This window comes from Amblyomma maculatum, chromosome 2 (genome assembly GCF_055883805.1).
Source record: "Amblyomma maculatum isolate TAMU_Amacu chromosome 2, ASM5588380v1, whole genome shotgun sequence".
In the NCBI taxonomy this organism is placed as follows: domain Eukaryota; kingdom Metazoa; phylum Arthropoda; class Arachnida; order Ixodida; family Ixodidae; genus Amblyomma; species Amblyomma maculatum.
The window spans coordinates 117407015-117430286 of NC_139345.1; the positions used below are offsets into that span (position 1 = coordinate 117407015).

The window sequence follows — 23272 nt, forward strand, 5'->3', positions numbered from 1 at the left end:
TTCATGCATGCCCGCCGCGTACGTCGCCATCAACTGCTGCGGTTGCAACATCTATGAAAACTTTTTGCGGCGTGAGCCCAACAGACATTTGTGACGTCGGCGATGTGTGGGCTACCCGTCACCGCAAACTGCACGGGATGCGTACATACTGCGCGGCTGGCGATCGCAGAGTCGACGATGTGCGGGTGTTGCGTAGCGCTCAAGGTTACGGTCGCAGTCCGCGCGTGCGTATTGTCCTTAGTAGTGCAGGAGAGTGTTGGGGGGGAGGGGGGGGGACATCCGAAATTTTTCACATCTTACACAGTGCACTCTGGTTGGGCGATTCACTAATTCGTATCAACTGGATTCATATCGCAGAGATTTTACTGTAGTTTAGTTTCAACAAAAGATTTTGGAAGCTGTCTTCTTATTTATTTCATTGCTGTTACACAAATTCCATTTTCATAGCTCTGCCTTTAGTTTTTCCATGACTTATTTGCTTTTATATCACCGGATATATATATAGCAATGTATGCTATATATCGTATATTGTTGCGTTTAAGTCGACCTTTCTTTTTTTTAAATGTCCTTCCAAAAGTTGGGGGGCCGAGTTATAATCGGGGTCAAAAGTAATGTCGACCGAGTCGCGGATAATATCACGCCCCGTGTGCTCGTAATTTCATAGAAGATGTCTGACACATTGCGAAAGTGGATCTGCTTTAAAAAAAAAAAGGAACTAATTTTTATCGAGATTTTCACCAAAAGTTTGTTCTAATGCAATAACAACTTGTTATCGACAAACCGTGGGCGTTCCACGAAAAAACGGCTTAAGCCGGGCGGGCTGGCATTGTTTGATACAAATGGGACAGCTACAAATCCAATCCAATCCAAAACGACCACATGCGACCAGTCACATGAGCCGAGGAGCATTTTCACATGTTGTGCAACGTTGTGTGCATTTCGCCATTTCTTCTCGTCGCACCGCCTGGACTCTAGCTGACATGGCAGCTAACAGCGGTGTATGTGGTTTATGTCACTCGACAGACTCCTTGCAAGATGCCGCCACATTCTCGGCAACAGTGCAGCGCTGCTTTGAAGCGGCAAGTCATCCTCTACTCTGGGTCGGAAAACAACATCGAAGCAGGGCGGAAGTTCGACGTCTCAGAACAGTGCTTGAGAAGCTGGAGAAAACAAAGAAGTAAGCTTTTTGCATATGCTGCCGAAGTCCAGACAATACCCTGCCGTTGAGGAGGCGGTTCGAGATTGGGTTCACGACCAGAGAGGCAAGAGCCTGAGTGTTTGCTACAATGACATTGAAACAAAGGCACGTGCTGTCGTGGAGGAGATGTGCATCTTGCGTACAGAGTTTAAAGTGTCTAAGAAATGGGTGACGAATTTCATGAAGAGGAACGGCCTAAGCCTAAGGCGACGAGCGATCGTATGCCAACGGTTGTCCGAAGCCTACGAAGAAAAACGAAGCGCCTTTCTGCGCTACGTGAGTGACCTGCGGGCAACACAGTCATTCCTGCTTGGTCAAATAGGCAACAGGGACCAGACTCCAGTCTGGTTTGATATGCCTAGCAATAGGACCGTGTCCGCAGAAGGGGAGCGCCAGGTCCGCCTGCTGACAATGGCCAACACACGCAACTGTTTCACGGTCATGTTATGCTGTATGGCAGATGGGCACAACTTACCACCATTCCTTCTGTTCAAGAGGAAAACGATCCCGACGAAGGAAAAGTTCCCGCCAAAAGTCATCGTGCGGGTGACTGAGAAGGGATTTTTAATGATGAAATGTTCCTCGAATGGTTTCCTCTCGTGTGGTGCAGGCGTCCTGGGGCACTGCCGAAGCCCCGCAGCATGCTCATCCTGGACTCTTTCCGCAGCCACATAACCGACCGTGTGAAAAAAGCGGTAGCTGACGCGGTATGTGACCTGGTCATCATTCTGGGCGGATTGACACCTATTCTTCAGCCACTGGGTGTGGCGCTGAACAAGCCATTCAAAGACCGCATCGGTGCGTTCTACAACGAGTGGCTCGAGCAAGAAAACCCAAAGACACCAACAGGGCGGCTGAAGCAAGCTTCTTTGGGCGAAGTGGCTCAATGGGTCAACGATGCCTGGTATGGACTACCAACAGACATTGTTTCCGCGGCGTTCTCCATGTGCGGCATCTCGGTACCGCTTCCGACGACCAGCGGCAGCAGTGGCTCTTAAGATGATGATCGCTACTGTGTCCTCACAAGCGACGACAGATGTCTCGTGAACGAATAAATGTTTCTTTATGACTCGGCCTTTTGAAATACTTTTTGGGCTAGCTAGGACTGCTAGGTGCGGCAGCGTCGACCTAAATTCGGAGTATAACTTTTTTTGCCCAAAGGGGGTCGCTAGTTGGGGGGTCGACTTATAATCGGAGTTGACTTATAATCGGCAATATACGGTATATAGCAATACATAGCATATGTATGCATTAGCACCTTGATATTAAAAAGATGTGATGAATGTAGATATGTGTCAGCTGTGTTCATAACTGACTCTTCCTCCATTATTTGCATTTTTTTTTTTTTTTTTCAGTTGATAGTTTCGGTTTCAAGGTTGCTTGGTGAAGTGATTGGGCTCAACACAGCAAGGTTTCAAGAGAGCTTGTCAATCATCAACAATTATGCCTCAGGGGACAAAGCCATGCAGAGAACAGGTACCCAATATTAATTTCTTGGTATGAATTCAGGCTGGCCCAAGCTCCATTTCATGCACCGTTATCTTGTTCATCCACGCAACCAAATATTTTTGTTTTTTATATGCATCTGTGGAAACTCTCGCAATTAAACATGTGGGGACAGTGCAAGAGGAACAGCTACCAACTTCTTATGCAATGAAATGAACTACGAGGCAAGCTAATAAGTTGGAGAGACTGCTGTAGATTCCAGTGAGACACCTAATGTCCTTTTGTGGTCACATGCTTGCACAGCCTTTTCTTCATTGCTCAGTAGTGCCACAAACTAATTAAGCAAAAGAATCACGCACTAGGAAAATGCTGGCTTCTACTTGTCAGCCTGCCACTGCCAACTCTGATAACGAGGAAACTAGTAATTTGAAATGAAGCAGGTTGCTAGATATGTATTACAGCTAGTATTTTTCATAATTAGTGCAGAAAACATGAGGTTTTTAGCTGCTCAAATTGAGAAAACTGCTAAGTTGTTTTAGCAGCTTGCATGGTAGCTGGTAGTTATTTCACCAAAAAAAAAAAACAAACAGTTTACTATAAGGCTCAGTTCATATCAGAAGTCTGACTGAATAAAAAATAAGTAAGCAGAGTAAGTTTACTGCATTAAATCTCATCAATGCAGGATCTGTTACCTGATGGGTAACGGTCTTTCACTGCATTCAGTGTTATTATTGCTGCATCGAAAGGCAAATTGAAACATGCGCTCTCTCTTGTTAACCTTCCTTGGTAGTGTTTCCTGACGAGGTGAAGGAGCTGACCAAGAAGATCCGAACAGTGCTGATGGCGACAACGCAGATGCGGGAGCACGAGAACGACCCTGAGATGCTCGTGGACCTGCAGCACAGTCTGGCCAACAGTTACTCAGCCACGCCAGCCCTCCGCAAGACATGGCTGGAAAGCATGGCCGCCTACCACCTCAAGAACGGCAACTACACTGAGGTTAGTGAGATACATGTGGCACCTGGCTTGAAAGGCCATTTTGACACCTCTCAAAGCCGAAACGGTCTTCATTGACCTCTCTGCCTTTCCTCTTCCTCTCTCTCTCACTGAATCTGCTTCGACAAAGGGGCATTCTAATTCCGATTTGAATATTTTAATCATACATCATCGTGGACCATGATATTAGATGATTTATGTACAAATGCTTTGTCTCTGCTTTTTCTTTTTTTTTTAAAGAAAAAGGACCATGGCCACACTTCTGGAAGTGGAAGCCTTCCTGATGCTTCAAAAAGCCGCTAAGGGTAACGCACAACGCTTCAGGGAATGAACCCTAGACAAAAATAAAGTTTGTGTGAACTACAAAACAATTAACGAATTTAAACAGGTGTAGGAAATTTTCCGCTATGGGAGTAGATCGCATGTTTCAATGCTTTTTAACAACTGATCATTAATGCGTTTGAAGGCATGATGAACAGAAAATTTTGTTGCCGGGATTTCTTGCCCAAATGATGGCTGTGACACTGGGTGAGACCAAAGCAACACTTTTTAAACAGAAATGAGGAGAAAGTAACGGTCTTAATATTTCTCAAACTGCCGCACCTAGCAGCCACCTCTGAAAGCTCCAATAATAAGAGATGGGACGTCAACCCTACAAACCACCTTTCATTGATTCACTCACCTTTTTCTTTTACTCGCAGGCAGCACAGTGCTACATTCATGTCGCTGCATTGGAAGCGGAGTACCTAAGACACAAAGGTGAGCTTTGCCTCTCTTTCACGGGATCACTGCTGTTGTCGTGGAGGACGTTTTGTTCCCTAGTCTTTCACTTTGTGACGAATTTTGTTTCCAAGTTAAGCGTAGGAATTGCAATGGAGTGCGCTTTTATATAGCTTGCTCATAGAAATCCAGGAATACGGATAGGCAGAGGCCTAAGCTCAGGCAGGCAGTGTTGGCAACAGGTCACAGCTTCAGTCAGACGTTGCCAAAATATTGCTGCAATGTGATCCTGAACCATTCGTGCTTGAGGCGCTTATCATATTTACTCTCATAATGCTCGCACTTTTTTTCGCGGACAATTGATGCGAAGTTAGGGGGTGCGACAATTATGCGGGGAAAATTTTCTGGCAGATGTTTTGGAGCGCTAAAAGCAAATTTAAATAGGTGCGAATTGGGATTCTTAGGTCAGCTATTGTAAATACAACCAAAACATTACTTTCAAGCAGAACTTACCTTTGTTATAAAAGTACAGGGTCGGCAAAAGCACGAATTGCTTAAGGACTTTATTTGCCGCACGCAGCCTCATTATCACTCCCCGCGTTTCGTGGTATAATGCTCACAGCAGACCACGCAGTTCTACTCTTAATCAGAGACTTGATCAGAGTCCATGTCGACACTGCAGTCGCTGTCTCCAACAATGTACTACCCATCGCGATGCGGCACCAAAAACACGGTAGATGGTGGAATAAAGCAAGTAACACGGACGGAACAAAGGTACAATGATAACGAGACGCGGAGACACCTCTCAAAATGGTGACTACTACGAGCATCAAGGAGGTTTAAAGATAAAGAAAGGAAGAGCCTATGATGATGATCATGATGATCTACCCGAGCACTCTATCGCCGCTTTGTAGCGCGCGCACACGAGGCCAGCTAGGTTCAGTAGCGCTACAAATATGGTACTTGCTACTACTAGTAGACGACTCTCGTAGTGGTAATATTGGGGGTGTGATGATTATGCGAGGAAAAGAAAATCCAATTTTTGACGCCTCGTTTGGGGGATGCGAGCATTGCATGAATGCAGGCATTGTGCGAGTAAATACGATACTTTTCGGGGACAAGAGACGTGGCTTTTTTTTAGTCGTAGCCGCATGTAGGGCTTTCTTATGATTAATTAGCGCAGTAGACTAAAAATCCCACTCTTCCCACTGTATACTTAGTCTTCTAGTGAATAATATATTTAATTTGTTAACAATGGTTCTTTTCATTTATTTTCTGAAGTGGTTCTTCGGCTTAAACTCCACATTGTGTTTTCTGTTTGTCGTTAAATATAAAAACTTCAGAGCTCATTTCTTATGCTGCTGCTGCTTACAATTGCTGTTGGCAGCTGCATAGTTAGTTGTTATAATGGAAAGAGAACACTCTTGCCAGAGAGCAGAATACCTCTGAGTGTAAGGAATCTGGATAGAATGCAGTCCTTTTTTCTTGTGTCTGCTTTCGCTCTCGTGCGACGAACAGACAGCTCGTGTTGGCAGTGCTGAACGTAAACTTTTTTCTTTTTTTGGATGCAGAGGTGTTCCCCGAGGGCTGCCTGGCATTCAAGAACACGTCTCCAAACGTGGTGCGTGACGAGTCGCACATCCGGGAAGACGCCGCCGCCACGGCTGGGCAGCAACAGCAGGACTTCCAGCAGACGGAAGAGTCTCTGGTTGAGCGTCTGGAGCAGTGCGTGGAGACACTGCAGCTGGCCGAGCGCTACGAGGCCATGGCTGATCTGTACCGGTTGCTGGTGCCCATCTACGAGCGACGGCGCAACTACGCCGCCCTGTCGCGTTGCTACAAGACACTGCACCAGGGCTACAACAAGATCCTCGAGGTCAACTGCACGGGCAAGCGTCTGCTGGGCACCTACTACCGGGTCGTCGTCTTTGGACAGGTGTGTATCGGCTAGCCCTGTGAAACAGTGAGGCAGAGCATATTGTGCCTGCTAGGGACCAAGTTTAAGAAACTACAGGAAATTTTCAACACCTCTAAATGTGTTTGATATGCAGCATTCATTTAAAGCGCGACCAATGATCTTCTTCGAAATGCTGGTCTAGCATCCGCAATCCGACTGTAGGGGATGGCCAGCATGGCTGGAGAGGCCTGCGAGAGACCCGTGCAAAATGTGGAATTCTGCATTTGCAGTCCCGACATAGTGTGAGGCGTGCACATCCTGCTTTCAGTCGTGTGTGTGTCACGAGCACCAGGGTCACGAAGTTAGCATGCTGAAATATGTCGAAACCTATACCATCAAGACTGTCAAACACCGTCACTGCTAGGCGGCGCCTTTTCTTGCTGGCAGCCTGATGCCGACAGCATGTAATAATGATGAGACCAGAACTGCGAATTTAAGCTGAACATACCGTAAAGACCTGACTATAGGTCGGACCGGAATATAGGTTGACCCCCTAACTGACCAATTCTAAAAATGAAAAAAATCTTTTTCGATGGCAAAAGTACCGAAAGACACCCTTACCTTGAAACAAATGCGACTCAACCGGTTGCACAGTAGTGACAGTATTTATTTTCACTTAAATGCTGCTCGTATGTACACCCGGCCAATTTTTCAACATTATCACGTGAACATTGACCCGCGCGTTTGTCAGCACCTTAGCGAAAGAAGCGAGAGTAAGCGCAAGTGTACACATGTGCGTACCTCATTTGTTTCACCACTCAGCACCGTTAATAAGGCACTGACAAGCACGCGGGTCGATGGTCGTGCGATACTGTTGAAAAATTGGTCAGGTGTACGGTACACAGAAAAGACACGAAGTGCGCAAGCATTGGTCTACTCAGAGTCATCAGAGTCGTCTAAACTCAAGTCGGATGACGAGTGCTTGTCACTGCCCACATCCCACAGAGCATCATCCTCTGTGCCGTTCAGCGCGTTGCTGATGCTGCATTTTCTAACTGCCCTTAGCACCATCTCTTCGGGCAGAGATTTTCATGCCGACAACACCCAACCACAGACAGTCGCAAGTGGTGGACGTCGCAGGCAGCCGGTGGGGGTGGTCGGGTTGTCGCCCACCATCCATTCATATAGAGCTCACGCACTCTACCTTTAAAAGGCTTGTTTAGCACAACATCTAGTGGCTGCAGCACAAACGTCAGCCCACCAGGTATGACCACGAGATCAGTCTTGCTATCGCACAGGGCCCGTTTTACGTCGGCTGTGAGGTGGCCTCGAAACGAGTCGAGAACGAGCATGTTCGCTCGCTCAAAGAGAGCACCAGGTCGCCGCTTCCAGACGAGCCGGATCCACTCCAGCATTAACGCTTCGTTCATAAAGCCCTTTTCATTGGTCCAGACGATGACATTGCGTGGAAATTCCTTTTTTGGCAATTTTTTCTCTTAAAAATGATGAAAGGGGGCAGCTTCTTCCCACCGGCTGTGCACGCGAGCATCACAGTGAATTGCGATTGCTCGTTTTCCGCAGTTAGAAGCTTGATCTGCTTCGCCCCTTTCTTGGAAACAGTTCGGCTTGAGGGCATATCGAACCACACGGGTGTTTCGTCGGCGTTTCCGATCTGCTCCATCATGTACTCGCCTTGGTGCCGGAGCGCAATCACATAGCACTGAAACTCGATGAGTTTGTGATCAAACTCTTCGGGCAGTTTCTGGCACACAGGAGTACGGCACCGTAGTGCAAAGCCCTTCCTCTTCATGAAGCGCCGCACCCAGGATGGCGAGCCCTTGAACTGCGTCCTTGTGAGTCTCGAGGCACGCGCAATCTCTACCGCTTTCACACGAATGCATTCGGCAGTCACAGGCAGCAACCTTGCACGCAGCTCCGGGACGAAATCCACAACCTTGGCTTCTAGTTCTGGATATGGTGCAGTCCGCCCACGAAATGATGTTTTCTTCTGGTTGCTGCAAGTAGCAATACACAGCTTCTGACTCCGCCAGTACTGAACGCTCTTTTCGGATACTCCAAATTCACGGTGTGCCACCAGGTTACCGTGAAGCTCCGCGTACTTGATCGCCTTCTTCTTGAAGGTGACGGTGAATTGTCGTCGGCTTCCGCTCATTTTGAAGCAAAAAAGTCAAAAGCTGGCTTTTAGCAGAATAACTCTAGACTATGGTGGCTAGCTCCAGACAACGGAAACGCAAAATGGCGATGCCACGCCGCGCTGCTGCTGATGGCGATGGTGATGGAGATGTCATGGAGGCTGTTGACTTCAGCCGCCCATTGTTGCAAGACCTCCATAGTTTTTCCACCAATGACCGGTATATAAGACTAGGGTTGACTTTTCGCCACAATGTTTTGAAAAAAAAATTCGACCTATATTCCGGTTTTTACGGTAGTTCAGATCTTTAAATAATATGAGGCGGAAATCTCACATGTAGAAGTTGGGAAAAAATAAACCTCGTATCATGTGCGGGTTTTAACAGGGCTCTAATTCACAAAACAAGTGGCAACAGGTGTCAGTGCAGTTGGCCTTTACCATATGCAAAACAGTCCAAGCATATACCTTTCATCATAAGTAATGAATATTTGTAATACTTTTGTGGTCTGTGTCTGGTTGTCAGCTGTGCTAATAATATGTGAATATTTTTTCATATGGATAGCTTCCCCCAAGTGGACTTGAATAATGCTCATCACAAGCTGGCTGTCGTTTGTGGATCCTGTAAAGTCCAGCTCGTCTTTTGTTTCGTGGCACTCTCGATGTCCGGTTTCCATGAAGAACAACCCACCCAACACACATTTCTGTTCTGCCAGCAAATGGGGATATGGGTACTAAAAGACTGTTTTAGCTTGAATTTCATGAGAGAAAATGTCCTTCAGTGGGTAAATAGTCCACAGCCTTTTCTATTTGCGTCACTGCTGTCAGATGGAGTGTAGTACATGTAGGAGTGTAAAATGGACTGAAAGAAGGATGTTTTCATTTTTGACCTTGAAGTGCCTTGAATATTTTTGACCTAATATTAAGGCATGCTTATAACCTGATATTCTCTTTGCTTTGTACAGGCCTACTTTGGGGATGACTCTGAAAAAGAGTACATATACAAGGAGCCCAAAGTCACATCACTCCCTGAAATTTCTGAACGTCTGCACCGCATGTTTTGTGAGAAGTTTGGCAAGGAATCAGTGAGGATGATCATGGACTCCAATCAGGTTTGGCAGTGCTCATTATTAATTACCCTCTCACATATTCTGAAAGTTGCTTAGTTAAGAGGGAGCAGTTGTATTGCTTGGAAAATACATTATATATTGCCCCACTGCAGTGGTGCACCAGTTAGAGCGTTCAACTAGAGTGTGCAAGGATGCTGAATCAAAATCCTGGCCGCAGTGGCTGCTTTTCAATGGAGGTGAAAAGCAAGGAATATTTCGCAGCCATTGTGACACCACCTTCCCTCCCTACCTGCTGCTCTAACTGAATGCCTTGGTGGAAACTAATAAAAAATTGGTAAATTGATTTACAGGAAAGAAAAGGCACAGTATCTGTCACACTTTGTCTGCAGACACCTCAACTGCGCCGTAAGGGAAGTGAAGAAGGTGGGAGTGAATGTGGAAGGAGAGAAATAGGAGACGTAGGGGAAGGCTACAGAGTAATTTTGACCACCTGTAGTGTCAGTAATGTGTACTGACACTGGGGAGGAGGTGAAGGGGGGCTGTTTCTGGCCCTGTGGGGCTGGAACTCAATGCCTCTTGGGGGGGCTAGCCTGCCACCGAAGCTTTTACCTGTTGTAGGCCACCCACCACCACTTAGGTGTATTGTGCCTGTCTTTCTCTTCCTCTTCTTTTTCTTTCTTCTCTACTTTCTCTCTTCTGTCCACAGGAGGCAGCGGAGGTGGCTCAGCTACAGAGCCAGTAGCAGCCCCGTGTATTTTCTTTTCCTTCTTCCTACAGCCACAACAACACTCTTCCTTTCGATAGGGCTGGAACCCTGGTACTCCCGCACAGTTGTTGAGCATCTTAACTACTGTGCCACTGCTGTGGGGCACCTGAACGTAAGGGAAGGAAGGAAGTGGTTGTAAAAGAACAAAAGGTGGAAAGCTAAGAAATGTTTGGGACCACCTAGGGATCTTTAGCATGTGCTGGCATTGCACAACTCAAGGGATGCCTTTGCGTTACCTCGTGAAGGCAGCCTCGTGAAGAAAATCATTATTTCTAAACCATATCTACGTCTGATTTAAGTCCAAGAAAAAGCACCCATTCTACTGCAGAAAAATATGTAAGGGGTGGGAGTCTGGTTCTGAGGTCGACTTTTTTAAAATTTGTTTTACATATTTTTACAAAATTAAACATACTTATGCAGCTTTTTGCACTGGTTTCTTATATGCATCCAGTTTTTGCATAGATCAATTAGTTTCTGAGATAAGTATTAATTACCATTGTATTCAGCCTTGTGAGAAATTGGATGAATAGAAATTTAATTTTAGCACATGGTTAGATAGCCCAAAAGATGATGAATGCATTGTTCGAATAAGTTTTTTATTTGACAGATTATTTTATTTATGCAAAAACGGTTTGACATAATTAAATTTCAGGGTGAAAATTTAAAAATCTGCTTCCAACATTTCATAAAACACTCATGCAGCTTTCTATGCAAAAAAAATGTTTGATGTATCTGCTCTAGGTGCTGAGACATTGCAATTGCAAGGTCAGCTGACACAAGAAAATTGCATTTTGAGAAAATAGCAAAAAACGCACCACACACACTTTATTGAAAAGAAAAATGAAGTGCTCTGTACATATTCAAATTAAGACATGATTGAAAAGCACCAGGAATGTAATAATGTTGTTGTTGAGCACCGCAGCGGCGCTTCTTCAGTGCTCTTTGCACATATTCGGCTGCTGAGTGCTTGCAAGCAGACTGAGTCTCCCGCAGCTTGTCCTTTCCTGCTAATCGTTTGGCACTCTTTGAGCCAGGATTCAAGGAGAGTTGCTTCAAAATATTTCCAGATGTCCTCAAATTGCCTGCATTAAAACGTATCACTGCCTCAGCCACAGCAGTCTAACTGTGAAAAGTGAAGCATGGTGATGTTTTGGAGCCAGGAACCATACAAGAGCATGCAAACTCTCATTAGTGTTCCGTGTTTTGCCCCTTTGGCAACGCTCGATAAGCTTCCTGCCTGAGAGCCCTTTAAAGAGGAAGCAGGTTGTAGTGATGCTGTGGCACAGGGTCACTTCTAGCTGTGGCTGCATTCTGGTGGCACCACGAATCTGCCCCTGTTGGACAGAAGCTGATTCGAGGCCTAGAGGTGATATGGTGGTGAATGGCCATTACTGCCTTCTGAGTTGTCTCCACACTTCCTTTATGGGATTTTAGTGCCCAGCCATAGTACGATGTCGGTTTGGAGACAAGGCCCGGAGTCAACTTCCCCTTGCCACCAAGACTTTCTTTGCCAGTTCTTTGGCATTTGGAAAGCAAGGTGCGGAAAAGCTGATCCCATTCGCTTTTAGATGTGATGAACACAATCCTCCTCAATTTTTATATAGCCTGCAGGGCGAGAAAGGTACAGCTGTCACCGTCACAGAGAACTGCATTGTAGCGCAGGCCATATTTCTTCAGCGACCTTTCAAATACAGTCGAACCCGGATATATCGAACTCGAAGGGGATCAGGCAATAGTTCGATATATCGATAATTCGATATACAGAAATCGGCTTGTGACGGCACTTACGATGTGAAAAAACGATACCGTATTTGTCGTGTAATCAACACACTCGCATAATGAATCCACCCTCCACTTTTGCACCCGAGAATTAAAAAAAAAAAAAAAGCATTAAGGCCAGCTCGCTCACGTGCAAGCGACTGAGCGATCTCAGCGACGAGCGGCAGCGACAGAGCGAAAAATTTCAAACTTGTTGGAACTGCGTACCTCTCGCCGCTCGAGCCACCTGGGCAGCTGAAAACAAGGTTTGTGTCGCCGCAGCAGAAATCGCGAGCGTTTTCGCTTTGCATATCGATGGCGCGCGTCACTCCGTTTCAGTTGTCTCACTTGCAGCTCATTTCTTGGCAGCGTGTCCATGATGGCTTGATTGCACAAGTCTGGTTCGATTTATCACGCCGCCGCGCTTGGGGACGCCTGGTTTCGTTGATCCATACATGCAAGGATAAACGACTTCCGCCAAAAAGAAAAAAAGAAGAAACAGCCTGCACAGCCTGCCGCCGCTTAAGATCCGCAGCCGCCATATCTTACGCTACGCCGCGCGTACAGCAAAACGATAAGAATAATTGACTCTTGCAAAAAAAGAAAGAGAGAGAGAGAGATCTGCCGCTTCTTAACGTCCGCAGGCGCCTTAGCCACGTCAGCCACCGCGTGCAGAGGGTTCGCAACACACGCTGGAGAAAGCGTCCCACGTCTGTCTTAAAACGGGCTGAACTGTCTTGGCACATGCGTAGCGTACTGAAGGAGAGAGATAGCTCAGCAAAAGAATGGGCACACCCATGCACATGGCTTTCAAACATCATGTGCTGGTGCATGGGAATTGATAACTGCAGATGCGGGCACCTTTGCGGAATGGGCGCGGCGCTGCCCAGACCGGCCGTTACTGAACTGTCCCCTCTCATTCCTTACGCGCGTAGCTTGAAAACGTCACGCGGCAAACGGCCAAGGGTGAAGCGATCGTCTTTGGGGAAGGCTCACTTTCCAGTGCGTGGTGCGGAGTTCGATATATCGAACAACCGGCGAAATTGAGTTCGATATATGACGCGGCTTTCCTATACTTTTACATAGAATTTTCAAGGGGATATTCCGCGAGTTCGATATAACCAATATTCGATATATCCGGGCTCGATATAACCGCGTTCGACTGTAGTATGAGCCCTGCCTACACATCCATCTCTCCTGCCTTTTTCTCAGTATTATTCTAGTATAAATGTTGGGCCTCCAAGCGTACTTTGTAGGTGGGGTCACTTTCCTTCGGCCCTTGATCGCACACCCAGCGCAGAAAATCGAGCATGAGCCCAGAAAAAAGTTTGATCATCGTGCCTGCGTCAATATGAGAAGTATGCCCGTGCATCATCCACGACCCGTCAAAGGATACTGCTATGTTTCCGACATTGCCAAGGTGCAATTTATTGTACAGGTGCTTGACAGACTGTACGCATTCCGCTGTTAGTTCCTCGGTGGCACGGGTCACCGCAGGCTTTTTTTTTTACATAGCCATGCCACGTGCTTTTGTGCAGCCCACAATGCGATATTTCATCTTCGTTGATTGCCGCAAAAATGGCATTGAGTGCAGCCTGCCGGTTAACCGTAAACATAGCACACACAGCCAGAACATTTACGATAAAGAGGTTTCCTTTTTTTTTCACTGCTGCTGATGCGCGAGCTCTACCCTGCTGATATTTCACTGCAAACAGCACATGTTAAAACAAGCTTCAAGGCAAGGCCAAATTCTCACTCACCCTTAGTCAAACTAATGTCACCGCCGCAGGTTTTGCATTTTGCAAGCTTCAGCAGATCTTTTACCAAATTCAAGATGATGATAGCGAAGCATGTCTCGTCAAATGCACAGTCCGTCGCGAGCTCCTGAAGCCTCTTTTCAGCTCTGGCCTAGTTTTGCTGAATATTAGATGGCTGCAGCATCACAGTGACGTGTCGAACGCCACTGCTGTCGGTGCGATCTTCAAAAGCTGGCGGAACCGCTGGGCCTTTGGCGTCGCTGGCTTGGTCATTCGAAGTGCCATTTCCGTTGTCATCGGTGCATTCCAACACAGATGCGTTTGAAGTTATCCGCTAGTGACTTCTTCCTCTTTGTACCGTATATGTGCCGCTTATGGAACTTTCCGACAGATCCAGACATTGCAATGTACTCCTTCGCCATCGGCGATAACTCTCCAAAATGACGTCCTGTGTGCGTCGCAGACGACTCCGTCCAGGTGTGCAAATTGGCTGACTCCCTGAGGTCACGTGTGCGCAACAACCAATGAATTGTTAATTTTGTTTGTTTTTTTATTTTGCGTCTTTTTTCTTTCTGCGACCAATCGCCAAACATGGTTAGAGGCACTGGGAAATTCAAGACCAAAGATTGCTGTTTCGAACAAGATTGCGATGGGTCCTATCGGAGCCACGAAACAATCGCTGCGCATAGCTGGAAAAGTACTGTTTTGGCGTCAAATTCTGCATGAATCCGATTCGCGCAGTCGGTTTTTAAATTAAATACTGGCTTCTTGAGCAAGAAAATTCATAAAATAATAGAAAAATATTTGCACATTTCCAATATCACATTTTCAAAAAGCCGGGTTTTTTGTTGTTGTTTGTTTATTTTTAGTTTTTCAGCCATAAGAAGTCTGCTTCCCCCTTAAATCCTTTGGGCGTGCCTCTATAAATACTTGGTGGAAACTGGAGTCCGTGAAAGGATGTTGCATTTAGGCTGTCTGTCCGTGTGCTCCTGATGCAATGCACGCAGTGCTCAGTGTCACAATCAGTCTGCCTATGACAAACGCAGGTGAACCCGAGCGACCTGGACCCCAAGTACGCCTACATCCAAGTGACACACGTGGTGCCCTACTTCAGCGAAATGGAGCTCTTGCAGCGTCAGACAGAATTCGAGCGGCATAACAACATCTCAGAGTTCATGTACGAGACACCCTTCACCCTGGACGGTACCAAAGCACGGGGCGCCCCCGATGAGCAGTGCAAGCGACGCACCATCCTCACCAGTGAGTAGTGGCCCTACCTTCTTGCGCTCTTCCAGAAGCTGCCCTGCTGCAGCGTGCAGGAATAGCTGAGTTTCGTAAATCCCCTTATATGCTGTACCTTATGCTTGTGTTCCTGTTACTTCGCAGTTCAGTTAATGCATATGAGCCATTGCAGAAACATTGGACGGTGACGCACTGGACACGTCACGTAGGACAGGCTGCAGCAGTGTTTGCTACATTTGCACTAATTGCAATTACGATGAATCAATCTCTTCTCCTGCACCTACATTAATTGTCATGCGTAAAACTGTCCTGAGTAAGAAACTTCTGCTGAGAGCTGTTTCTTATTGGTGATTTAGAGAGCCCGAAAGGAAGGCTGTCCTCGATGTTCTGTTACTAATGTTGGAGGCTGTTGTAGGCGACAATTTAGGTAAGCCATTTGGCATGGGAAAAAAAAAGAAAATCTTCTGTGTCTTGTTGGCTGTGTGTATAACCATCAAATGCATATCTGACACCAATCTGGGACACTGTGATCGGCATTTCTGCCTCTTAGTGGCATGCGGCACTTGTGCTGGCGTGACGGTCTTTAATGTTTTCATTGCAGCCACGTACTGCTTCCCGTATGTGAAGAAGCGCATTCCTGTGGCTAGCCGCCGAACTAAGGACCTCAATCCCATTGAGGTGGCCATCGACGAGATGCAGACGCGTGTTGCAGAGCTGGATGAAGTGGTCCACCGCAAGCCCCCGGACCTCAAGAAGCTTCAGCTGAAGCTCCAGGGTAGCATAGGGGTTCAGGTGAGTCAGTAACTGTGCATTGCCAAAGTGATGTCATTCAGTTCATTTTGTTAAGGAGTGTTCAAGAGGACCATGGAAACCAAAACAAACTCCGCTGTTACATTGTAACCCTGCATGCTGCGCTTCACGATAGTGCTTTACTTTGGGCTGGCATTTTTACAGGCTATGTTTAGCACATGCAGAACAGTGATAGCATGCAAGCCGAAGTGCGACTTTAGCCTTTTTGGGACCACTGAAAGCACGGGCAATTCTTAGGTGTTAGAAAATATTTTTAATAAATAGAAGTTTTTTCCACTGCTTGTGGGTTTGCTTTGGGGAAATGGATTGTCAGAGTAACACAAATCCGCTTAATACTACCTGGTGCAAGAAAGCTCGCAGATCACACAGTGTTCCTTTCATACATTAGGTCAATGCTATGGTAACTGTATGTGCACCTGCTTACGCATAGATTGTGCTGGCACTGCACCTAGTATTCATTCGCATTTCATCATGCCATTAGCCAAGGAAATGCCTGTCAAACATTAATGTGCACCATAGCTTCGCCTTCATTGATTGTGCATGAAGAGGCTGAGTGCATGAACTCTTTGCAGAACCCAGTCTGAGAACACCGGTTTACTAGCTGTTGTTTGCCTAGTTTAGCTACGCTTATTTCTTGGTGTCACAGAGGTACTGTATTTTTCTTTTTTTTTCCTTTACTTGCCTTTAAAGAGATCCTGAGCTTGTCGTCTCAGCCTTGTGCAGAGTTCTGATCAGAAGTTCTTCTTTGTGCTATTTTTTACCTGTCTGTATTTCATAGGTGAATGCTGGCCCCCTTGCTTATGCCAACGCCTTCCTGGATGAGAGCAAGTCACACTCATACCCAGAGGAAGAAGTCAATGAACTGAGGGAGACCTTTAGGTAAGCACCACGAAGGGGATGTGTTTCAATTGTTTTTCCCTCTGCCGGGGTGGCGCAGTGGTTATAGCACTGTACTACTGTTCCCAAGGATGCAGGATCAAATACCGGCCGCCACTTTTCAATGGAGGCTAAAAGCAAGGCACCCATGTGCTGCGCGATGTCAGTGCACGTTAAAGAACTCCAAGTGGTCTAAATTTCCGGAGTCCTCCACTACGGTGTCTCTCATAGCTGAAGTCGCTTTGGGACGTTAAACCAGGGGTGTGAAACTCCCTATACCTCCCAGCGGCCACGAATTACGGACGCTAGCGCCAAACTCCCCATTATAGGAATATAGCGGGAGGGGGCGCGTAAAAAATGGACTTGACGGGGGAGGCCGTATAGCGGACTGGCCCAAAAAACGGTGCGCTGAAGGGGGTGTCGGTAGGTTGTTTCAAGCAGCGCGGGTCGCGCGCTCCCGTGCGCTCGCGCCCGGGAAAACGCTGTGCCCGTGGATTTTCTACCGCATCATCATTCTGCCGCGGCGCGACCGGCTCGCGGCAGGAACAGTGTGATGGAAAGAAAAACCACAAGCATAGCGCTCTCGAGGGCGCAGGCGCTCGCGAGCAAGCGTACCCGACCGCAGCAAGAAATAGCACATAGAACAGCAGATATTGTTTCTCTTTTTTATTAACTGCACGTGAAACAGAAAATGAAAAGTTGCGACAAGGTATCCCTCACACACACGCACTTTACATAGCTAACAGTTTACAGTAGTGTTATGTGTTCTGCGCTAACATTGTAATCTTGCATGCTTGCTTTATCACTACAAAAGAACCCAGTTTGCCGGCACTGCTTCTGTCAGCATGTGTACAGTTGATATGAAATTAAATAAATGATGCACATATTCATTCTACGCATTCCATACATGAGCAAATACCTGCGTTCTAGTTACCTAGTGGTTGGTATTTGATGCAAGTAATCACATGTCACTGTGCTATACATAACCAAAATGCATGATTAAAAATTTACACTACCCTTCCTGGAAGAACCGTCTTCTTCGAAACGCACATCTCTCCACAGTACATGAAGGTAACAAGTTCAACAACACGAAACACAGCGGATATCGCCGACTGTAATGGCCAGCACAATCAGCAGACGAGATGGGTCCACGGAACTGGAGGTGCACGCAGACAAGTTTCTCGTCTCACGAAGGGGCGAAGAGCCAGCAGGAATGAGATGCACAGAGTAAAAGAACCGCGACAAAAAATCGCGACTTTGGCCGATAAGCCAACACGCAGAGAATTCACAGCGCTAGGCTACGCAGACGACCGACGCAGAAGACTGTTCTAATTCAAAACAAGCGGAGTCGTAACGGTTGCAGCGGTTCACGCGAGGACGAAGCAAGCCACGCAGCGCAGTCGGTGGCGCCGTCAGTGCGAGGGGAAAATTTAGGCGCGAGGGAGAAGTCCTCCTCCCAGCTTTTTCTTTCCTCCTTTCGCCCCCGCTTGGGAGAATTAGACGGGACGGAAGTGCCCCTGACTTTCCGCGGCCTGGTTAAACCCCACAAACCTAACCAAATCAGTTGTTTTCCTAGCTAGCAGTCCTTTCACCCAGCGAAACATTTCTCTAGTGGGCATTTAAAACTAAGCCTATTCTCCTGAATATTTTTCTGAAAGGGGAGAAGTAGCTACACTTGAATTGTAGAGTACGGGGGTTGCATTTGTGTCTGTGGCTTTTCGCCCCTTCTATATGTGCCAAAAAATGTAGCCCATTAATAATAATAATTGGTTCACAGGAAAGGAAAGGCGCAGTATTGTCACACTTGTTCTATGGACACTTGACCCGGGGAAAGAGAGGAAGAGGGGCCGTAGGGGAGGGCTATAGAATAATTTTGACCGCCTAGGGAGCACGGAGTAATTTTGACCACCTGGGGATCTTTAACCTGCACTGCCATCGCACAGCACACGGACGTCTACCTTTCACCTCCATCAAACGCATCTGCCGGCAGAACGTAAAAAGCGGCGCGTAGCAGCAGCGAAGCGAGAATGAGAGTAGGGAGGCGAAGACAGCAGCGGAGATGCTGAACCCATGTTGACATACTTTAATGAATCGAACAAGAGTTTACAAAAAATATATAACAACGGTCGCACAACCAGCGCCGCAAAAGTTCATGCTTGGCCGGTTTCATCTCATTATGTTGAACCAGTGTTGGCTGCACCTCCATCGAGAGCAAGAAAGAGTAATTGCATGTCTTCATTTCCTTTTGTAATAAGGTGCACTAAAAGTGATTATAGAATTGAAAGTTTCTCTCATAAGGAGTGGTCAAAAAATTTGGTCTCCATTTTCCTTTTTTCTTCTTTTTTTTCTTTGCTGATTGCGTAAAAGTTTACACATCTTATGTCTCTCACTGAATGGTGCTGTTTTACCTCTTCCCCAGGCAATTCCTGAATATTTGCCAGCAGGCGTTGGATCTGAATGGCAAATTGATCCCACCCGAGCAGTGTGAATACCACAATGCTCTCAAGAAGAACCTCATCGACATGGCCAGTCAGCTGTCGGAAATCATGAAGGAGAAGGTGAGTGAGTGCACCAATGCCTCAGGCCAGCTGCATACAAGGGCTATGAATGTAGCCTTGCTTTCTCTTTGTCTCACTGAGTGCCTCCTTCATGGCTTGTTGTACACCTTTCTAATGCTTTTGGCTTTTCCTTGAATACCTTTGATATGTCTTTTGATATTCTGTTTCTTTTTAACTCTTTGGCTAAGCGGAGAAATTTTTGATCACTGCTTCTGATGAACTGCACTTAACTGCAGTGTCTCTTAAAAAATAGGTGTGTGAGCCATAACCAGGCAGTTTACTTTGTTTTAGCTCATGCTGTAGGTTTCATCTACATAGCGCTTATTCATTTCCTTTTAGTATGTGTGCTGAAGGCAAGCGTTTGATTATCATGTAGGCCAGGAAGCACATCTTGTGTGCAATGCATACAAACACATAATGTGTCAGTGGCTTCTTAACAGCATTATATTCTTGGCGTTTCTCATGTAAAAGTGTTCTGCGCTCATGCTTTGCTGCTGAAGTGCGTTTTCGTGGTGCCGTGATGGAACTTGATTCACCCTATCCTCCTTGCTGTGTTCATTGTGGCAGCCTTATGGTGTCCTTGTTGCTCGGAAATGTCTTTCTCTGTCTGCACATTACAGTTACAAAAATCTTCGTAGCATTCACATTGCCTCCCCAGTGTTCAGGAGTCTTGGCCAATAACGTGCACCACTTCTTTTCTGACTCTCTCGGCAGCTCGTCTCGGATCACCGGTCATCACTCGCAATGAAGAGAATGTCCCTTGAAGTGTTCAACTTCATCAGTGGATCACCGGGCTCCAGTAATGTGTAGACAGTGCGAGGGTTTATCTCCTTCCTTCCTTTCTTTTTTTTTTTTTTCCAAAACCCCACAGTTTAAGGAAAACCTGCCAGAGTATTTTAACAGCCCATTTCTGTTCACCTCAAACAAGTTCACCGCATTCTTCCTTCATCACTCAAGGATTCCGGCCTGGCAGCATGAAAGTGCAGACTCAGTGCTGCTACTGTTGCTGTTTTTTATTTCATCTCAAGTTGTAGAAACTGTAATGTTTTTTATTTCATCTTAAGTTGTAGAAACTGTAAATATAGAAGGCAGAGTTTTATTTTGTACATTTAGACTTTGCGCCTGTGCAAATTTAGTCGACGTTGTGATGATGTGCAGCCGCATGTTGCTGTGAGACCGGATTTTTTTTTCGTTGAATAGTTCCACAAGTGCCTTTTTTAGAGATTGCGGTGGGAGGACAACAGAGCTGGCTGCCTTATTAAGGTGCGATTTTCTGTTTTCTTTGCAAGGAATGAAAGTTGTTCACTAAGATGTCCATTCTCATCACTTGTACAGAAATGAAAACACTAACAATTTGTAAATAGTGGCATACATCTAGGCAGCATTGAAATTCTTTCCTTTTTTTTTTTTGTCACTTGTGCACAAAGACTTGCGAAAAGGGACTGCATTCTTGGTGATGTGTGTACCTGTTATAATCAATCATTATAGTGTGTAGAAAAAATATTTGTATCATAGAGGTTGACCATTCAGGACAAGTCTAGAGACAGGGAGAAATATAGAATACAGTAAAGCTTCGTTACAAGAGACGCTCAAGGGATCCCAAAAAGACATCTCTTGTAACCAAGGTCCTTTGTAACCAGAAGTTCTTAACAACTCGTATGTGCGGCAGTTTAGATTCCCTTAACTAAATTCGGTTCCATATCAGTGTCCTGTTTTGTTGCACTTATGTCAGGAACCAAGAAGGAGTGCCTCCTCTTGACTGGGAAGTCAAAACGTCCTTATTGTTTCAGCCACTCCCGTCACATTCTTGTGTGACTGAAACAACAAGGACATTTTGACTTCCCTGTCAAGAAGAGTCACTCCTTCTCAGTTCTTAACATATTGCAACAAAACAGAACACTGATAGAGAATTTATTTAAGGGAATCTAAGCTGACGCACATACGATTTGGTACGAATCAGCTGCGTTGCACAAGTGTACCTGGGTTAATTTTGTCTCTTATACATAGTGAAGAATTTGCTTTAGGGACCTGCAAAAGTTGCCCTTAGTAACAGAGTGTCTCTTGTATGCAATGTTGTTAATGTGGAAAACCAAGCAAACCATTTTCAGGCCTCTTTTATAACCAAGTGTCTCTTGTAGCCATGTCTCTTGTAACGAGATTTTACATTGAAAGGCCAGGAGATTATTTTGACAGTGCCCAGTTTGCCAACCTGAGCGTGGAGAGGGAAGTGTAGAGATATGTGCCAAATATTACCATGGTTGGCACGTTTATGTGAGTGGTGAATTTTAACAGACTTGGTACTATGATGTACCATGGAAAATAATATTGCTAGCTCTTGTCTTGCTGTGCGCATTTAGTTTAAACATTCACTGGCAATTGCACCGCTCGAAACCTAAAATTGTTGTTATCTTGGATTGAAAACCCTTCTTGAACATATCTAATCTCACTTGACACTAGTATTCAACACAGATTTTATCGAGCACTTTAGCCACATGGTTTTCGAGTATGCATCACAAGTCATAATGCCAGTACTTGTCATTGTGATGCATTGTTTGCATGCATGCATGCTGCATTTTGCTACAAATGTCGTTTGGTGGGTGAGACGATAAAAGGTGTCGCTTAGCGAGTCAAACATACGAATAAGGACATAAATTTAAGGTTTTAACTTTCTTGAACTGCAGCTTCAGTATCAACATTCACTTCATTTTTTTTCGCTAGTCAGTTAATAGCAAGAAAAATATATATGTGTGAAGATTAGTATATATGTGTATAGCTTTTTTTCTAATGCGTGTATGTTTCTCTAAGGACAGATGTTCACGTATAATGTTGTGAATGAGCAGACAGGAGAAAGCTGAGTTGTCTGGCTTGCAGCTTCACACAGTGCTCAATGTATACGCTGGTTTTTACTGCTTTTAACCCTGCATTATTTATTCAGAGATCTTGTTTAGTGCCTGTCGCACTAGCTTTTGTTATATGTTTTCAGGACATGTCTCGTAGTTTATACAGCCAGTGATCAGTTGGTGTACACGCATAGCTAATTGCACATCTTAGAGTTGATTTCGTGTGCCTGCGCTTGATGTTGCAATGCAAAATGACAAAACAAAATGCACAGAGAATTAAATTTGTGAGCTCTTGCCTTTGTAGCCTTGCAAGCGCCAGAGCTTAAGCCTTCTGCGAAATTGTAGTTTTCACTGGTGTCTTCTTTTCAACTTTCCTCTTCTTTATGGCCACAAGAGTATGTAAAAAGAAAAAAAAAGAAATGCAGAATCAGCTGTAGCGTTGTATTGCCTCTCTCTGGTAATAACGAGCCAACTCATCCGGCGCCTTGCTGTGCCCTTTTTTTAAGGAAGGGTAGCGTTTGTGGACATATGTGCAGAAGAGATGGTGAATCATTTTGTTTTTATTTTTTTTAAGAATTTCAATTATGTGTCATAATGAGCGCTACCCTTGATATGCTATATTCTCATGGTGTAAAAAATAGACTTTTGCTTTAGTCGAAGTGGTGCTTACCAGGTCTGACATAAATGTAATTATGTGTACATTTCTGTATAGGTAGTGCTTTTTTGTTTTTTGTCTACCTTGCTTTAAAATGCTCATGAAGATAATGTGCGGCCTTCATTACTACGCAATGCCTGCCATAAATGAGAAGTAGTGGAAAAGAGCAAATTGTGATGCTGACTGTTGATATGCCACACAAAGTGCTTCGCTTGCGTGGTAACTTAATGGTATGTGTTCTTGTATGCCGCCTCGCTTTCATTTCTTTTAGCCGAGTCATTGTACAGTGCATTAAAACAAATTGAAGTTTGAATCCAGTGCCTGCTTTTATGTTTTTATGGTTTGAGCCTTTATACAGAGCCCACGTTGGGCTGTAGCATAAAATTCTTTCAGTGCCATCGATGGAAGTATCTAGGAAATAAAGATAAAGTCAGAATTGGCGGCGATGAAAGAGTGAAGGTAAGAAGTGGGGATATAAAATTGACAACAGTCGCTGTGATGGATAAAGAGATGGAAAGAAAAAAGCGAGTGCGG

At 45.5% G+C, this 23272-nt stretch overlaps 1 protein-coding gene across 4 annotated transcripts in view; it reads left to right on the top strand.

Annotated features, from left to right (window-relative positions):
* The window catches only part of Ziz (dedicator of cytokinesis protein Ziz), a 171035-nt gene extending 147984 nt beyond the window's left edge, over window positions 1–23051 (top strand). For all 4 annotated transcript variants that reach the window (XM_084595167.1, XM_084595170.1, XM_084595171.1 and 1 more), the window contains 10 exons: window positions 2554–2674; window positions 3435–3643; window positions 4342–4399; window positions 5932–6296; window positions 9372–9518; window positions 14804–15017; window positions 15601–15791; window positions 16588–16688; window positions 19105–19243; window positions 19958–23051. In XM_084595167.1, coding sequence (XP_084451293.1) covers window positions 2554–2674; window positions 3435–3643; window positions 4342–4399; window positions 5932–6296; window positions 9372–9518; window positions 14804–15017; window positions 15601–15791; window positions 16588–16688; window positions 19105–19243; window positions 19958–20053 — 1641 coding nt within the window. In that variant the 3' untranslated portion in view covers window positions 20054–23051. The remainder of the gene's footprint in view (window positions 1–2553; window positions 2675–3434; window positions 3644–4341; window positions 4400–5931; window positions 6297–9371; window positions 9519–14803; window positions 15018–15600; window positions 15792–16587; window positions 16689–19104; window positions 19244–19957) is intronic.
* Window positions 23052–23272: the final 221 nt, after the last annotated feature.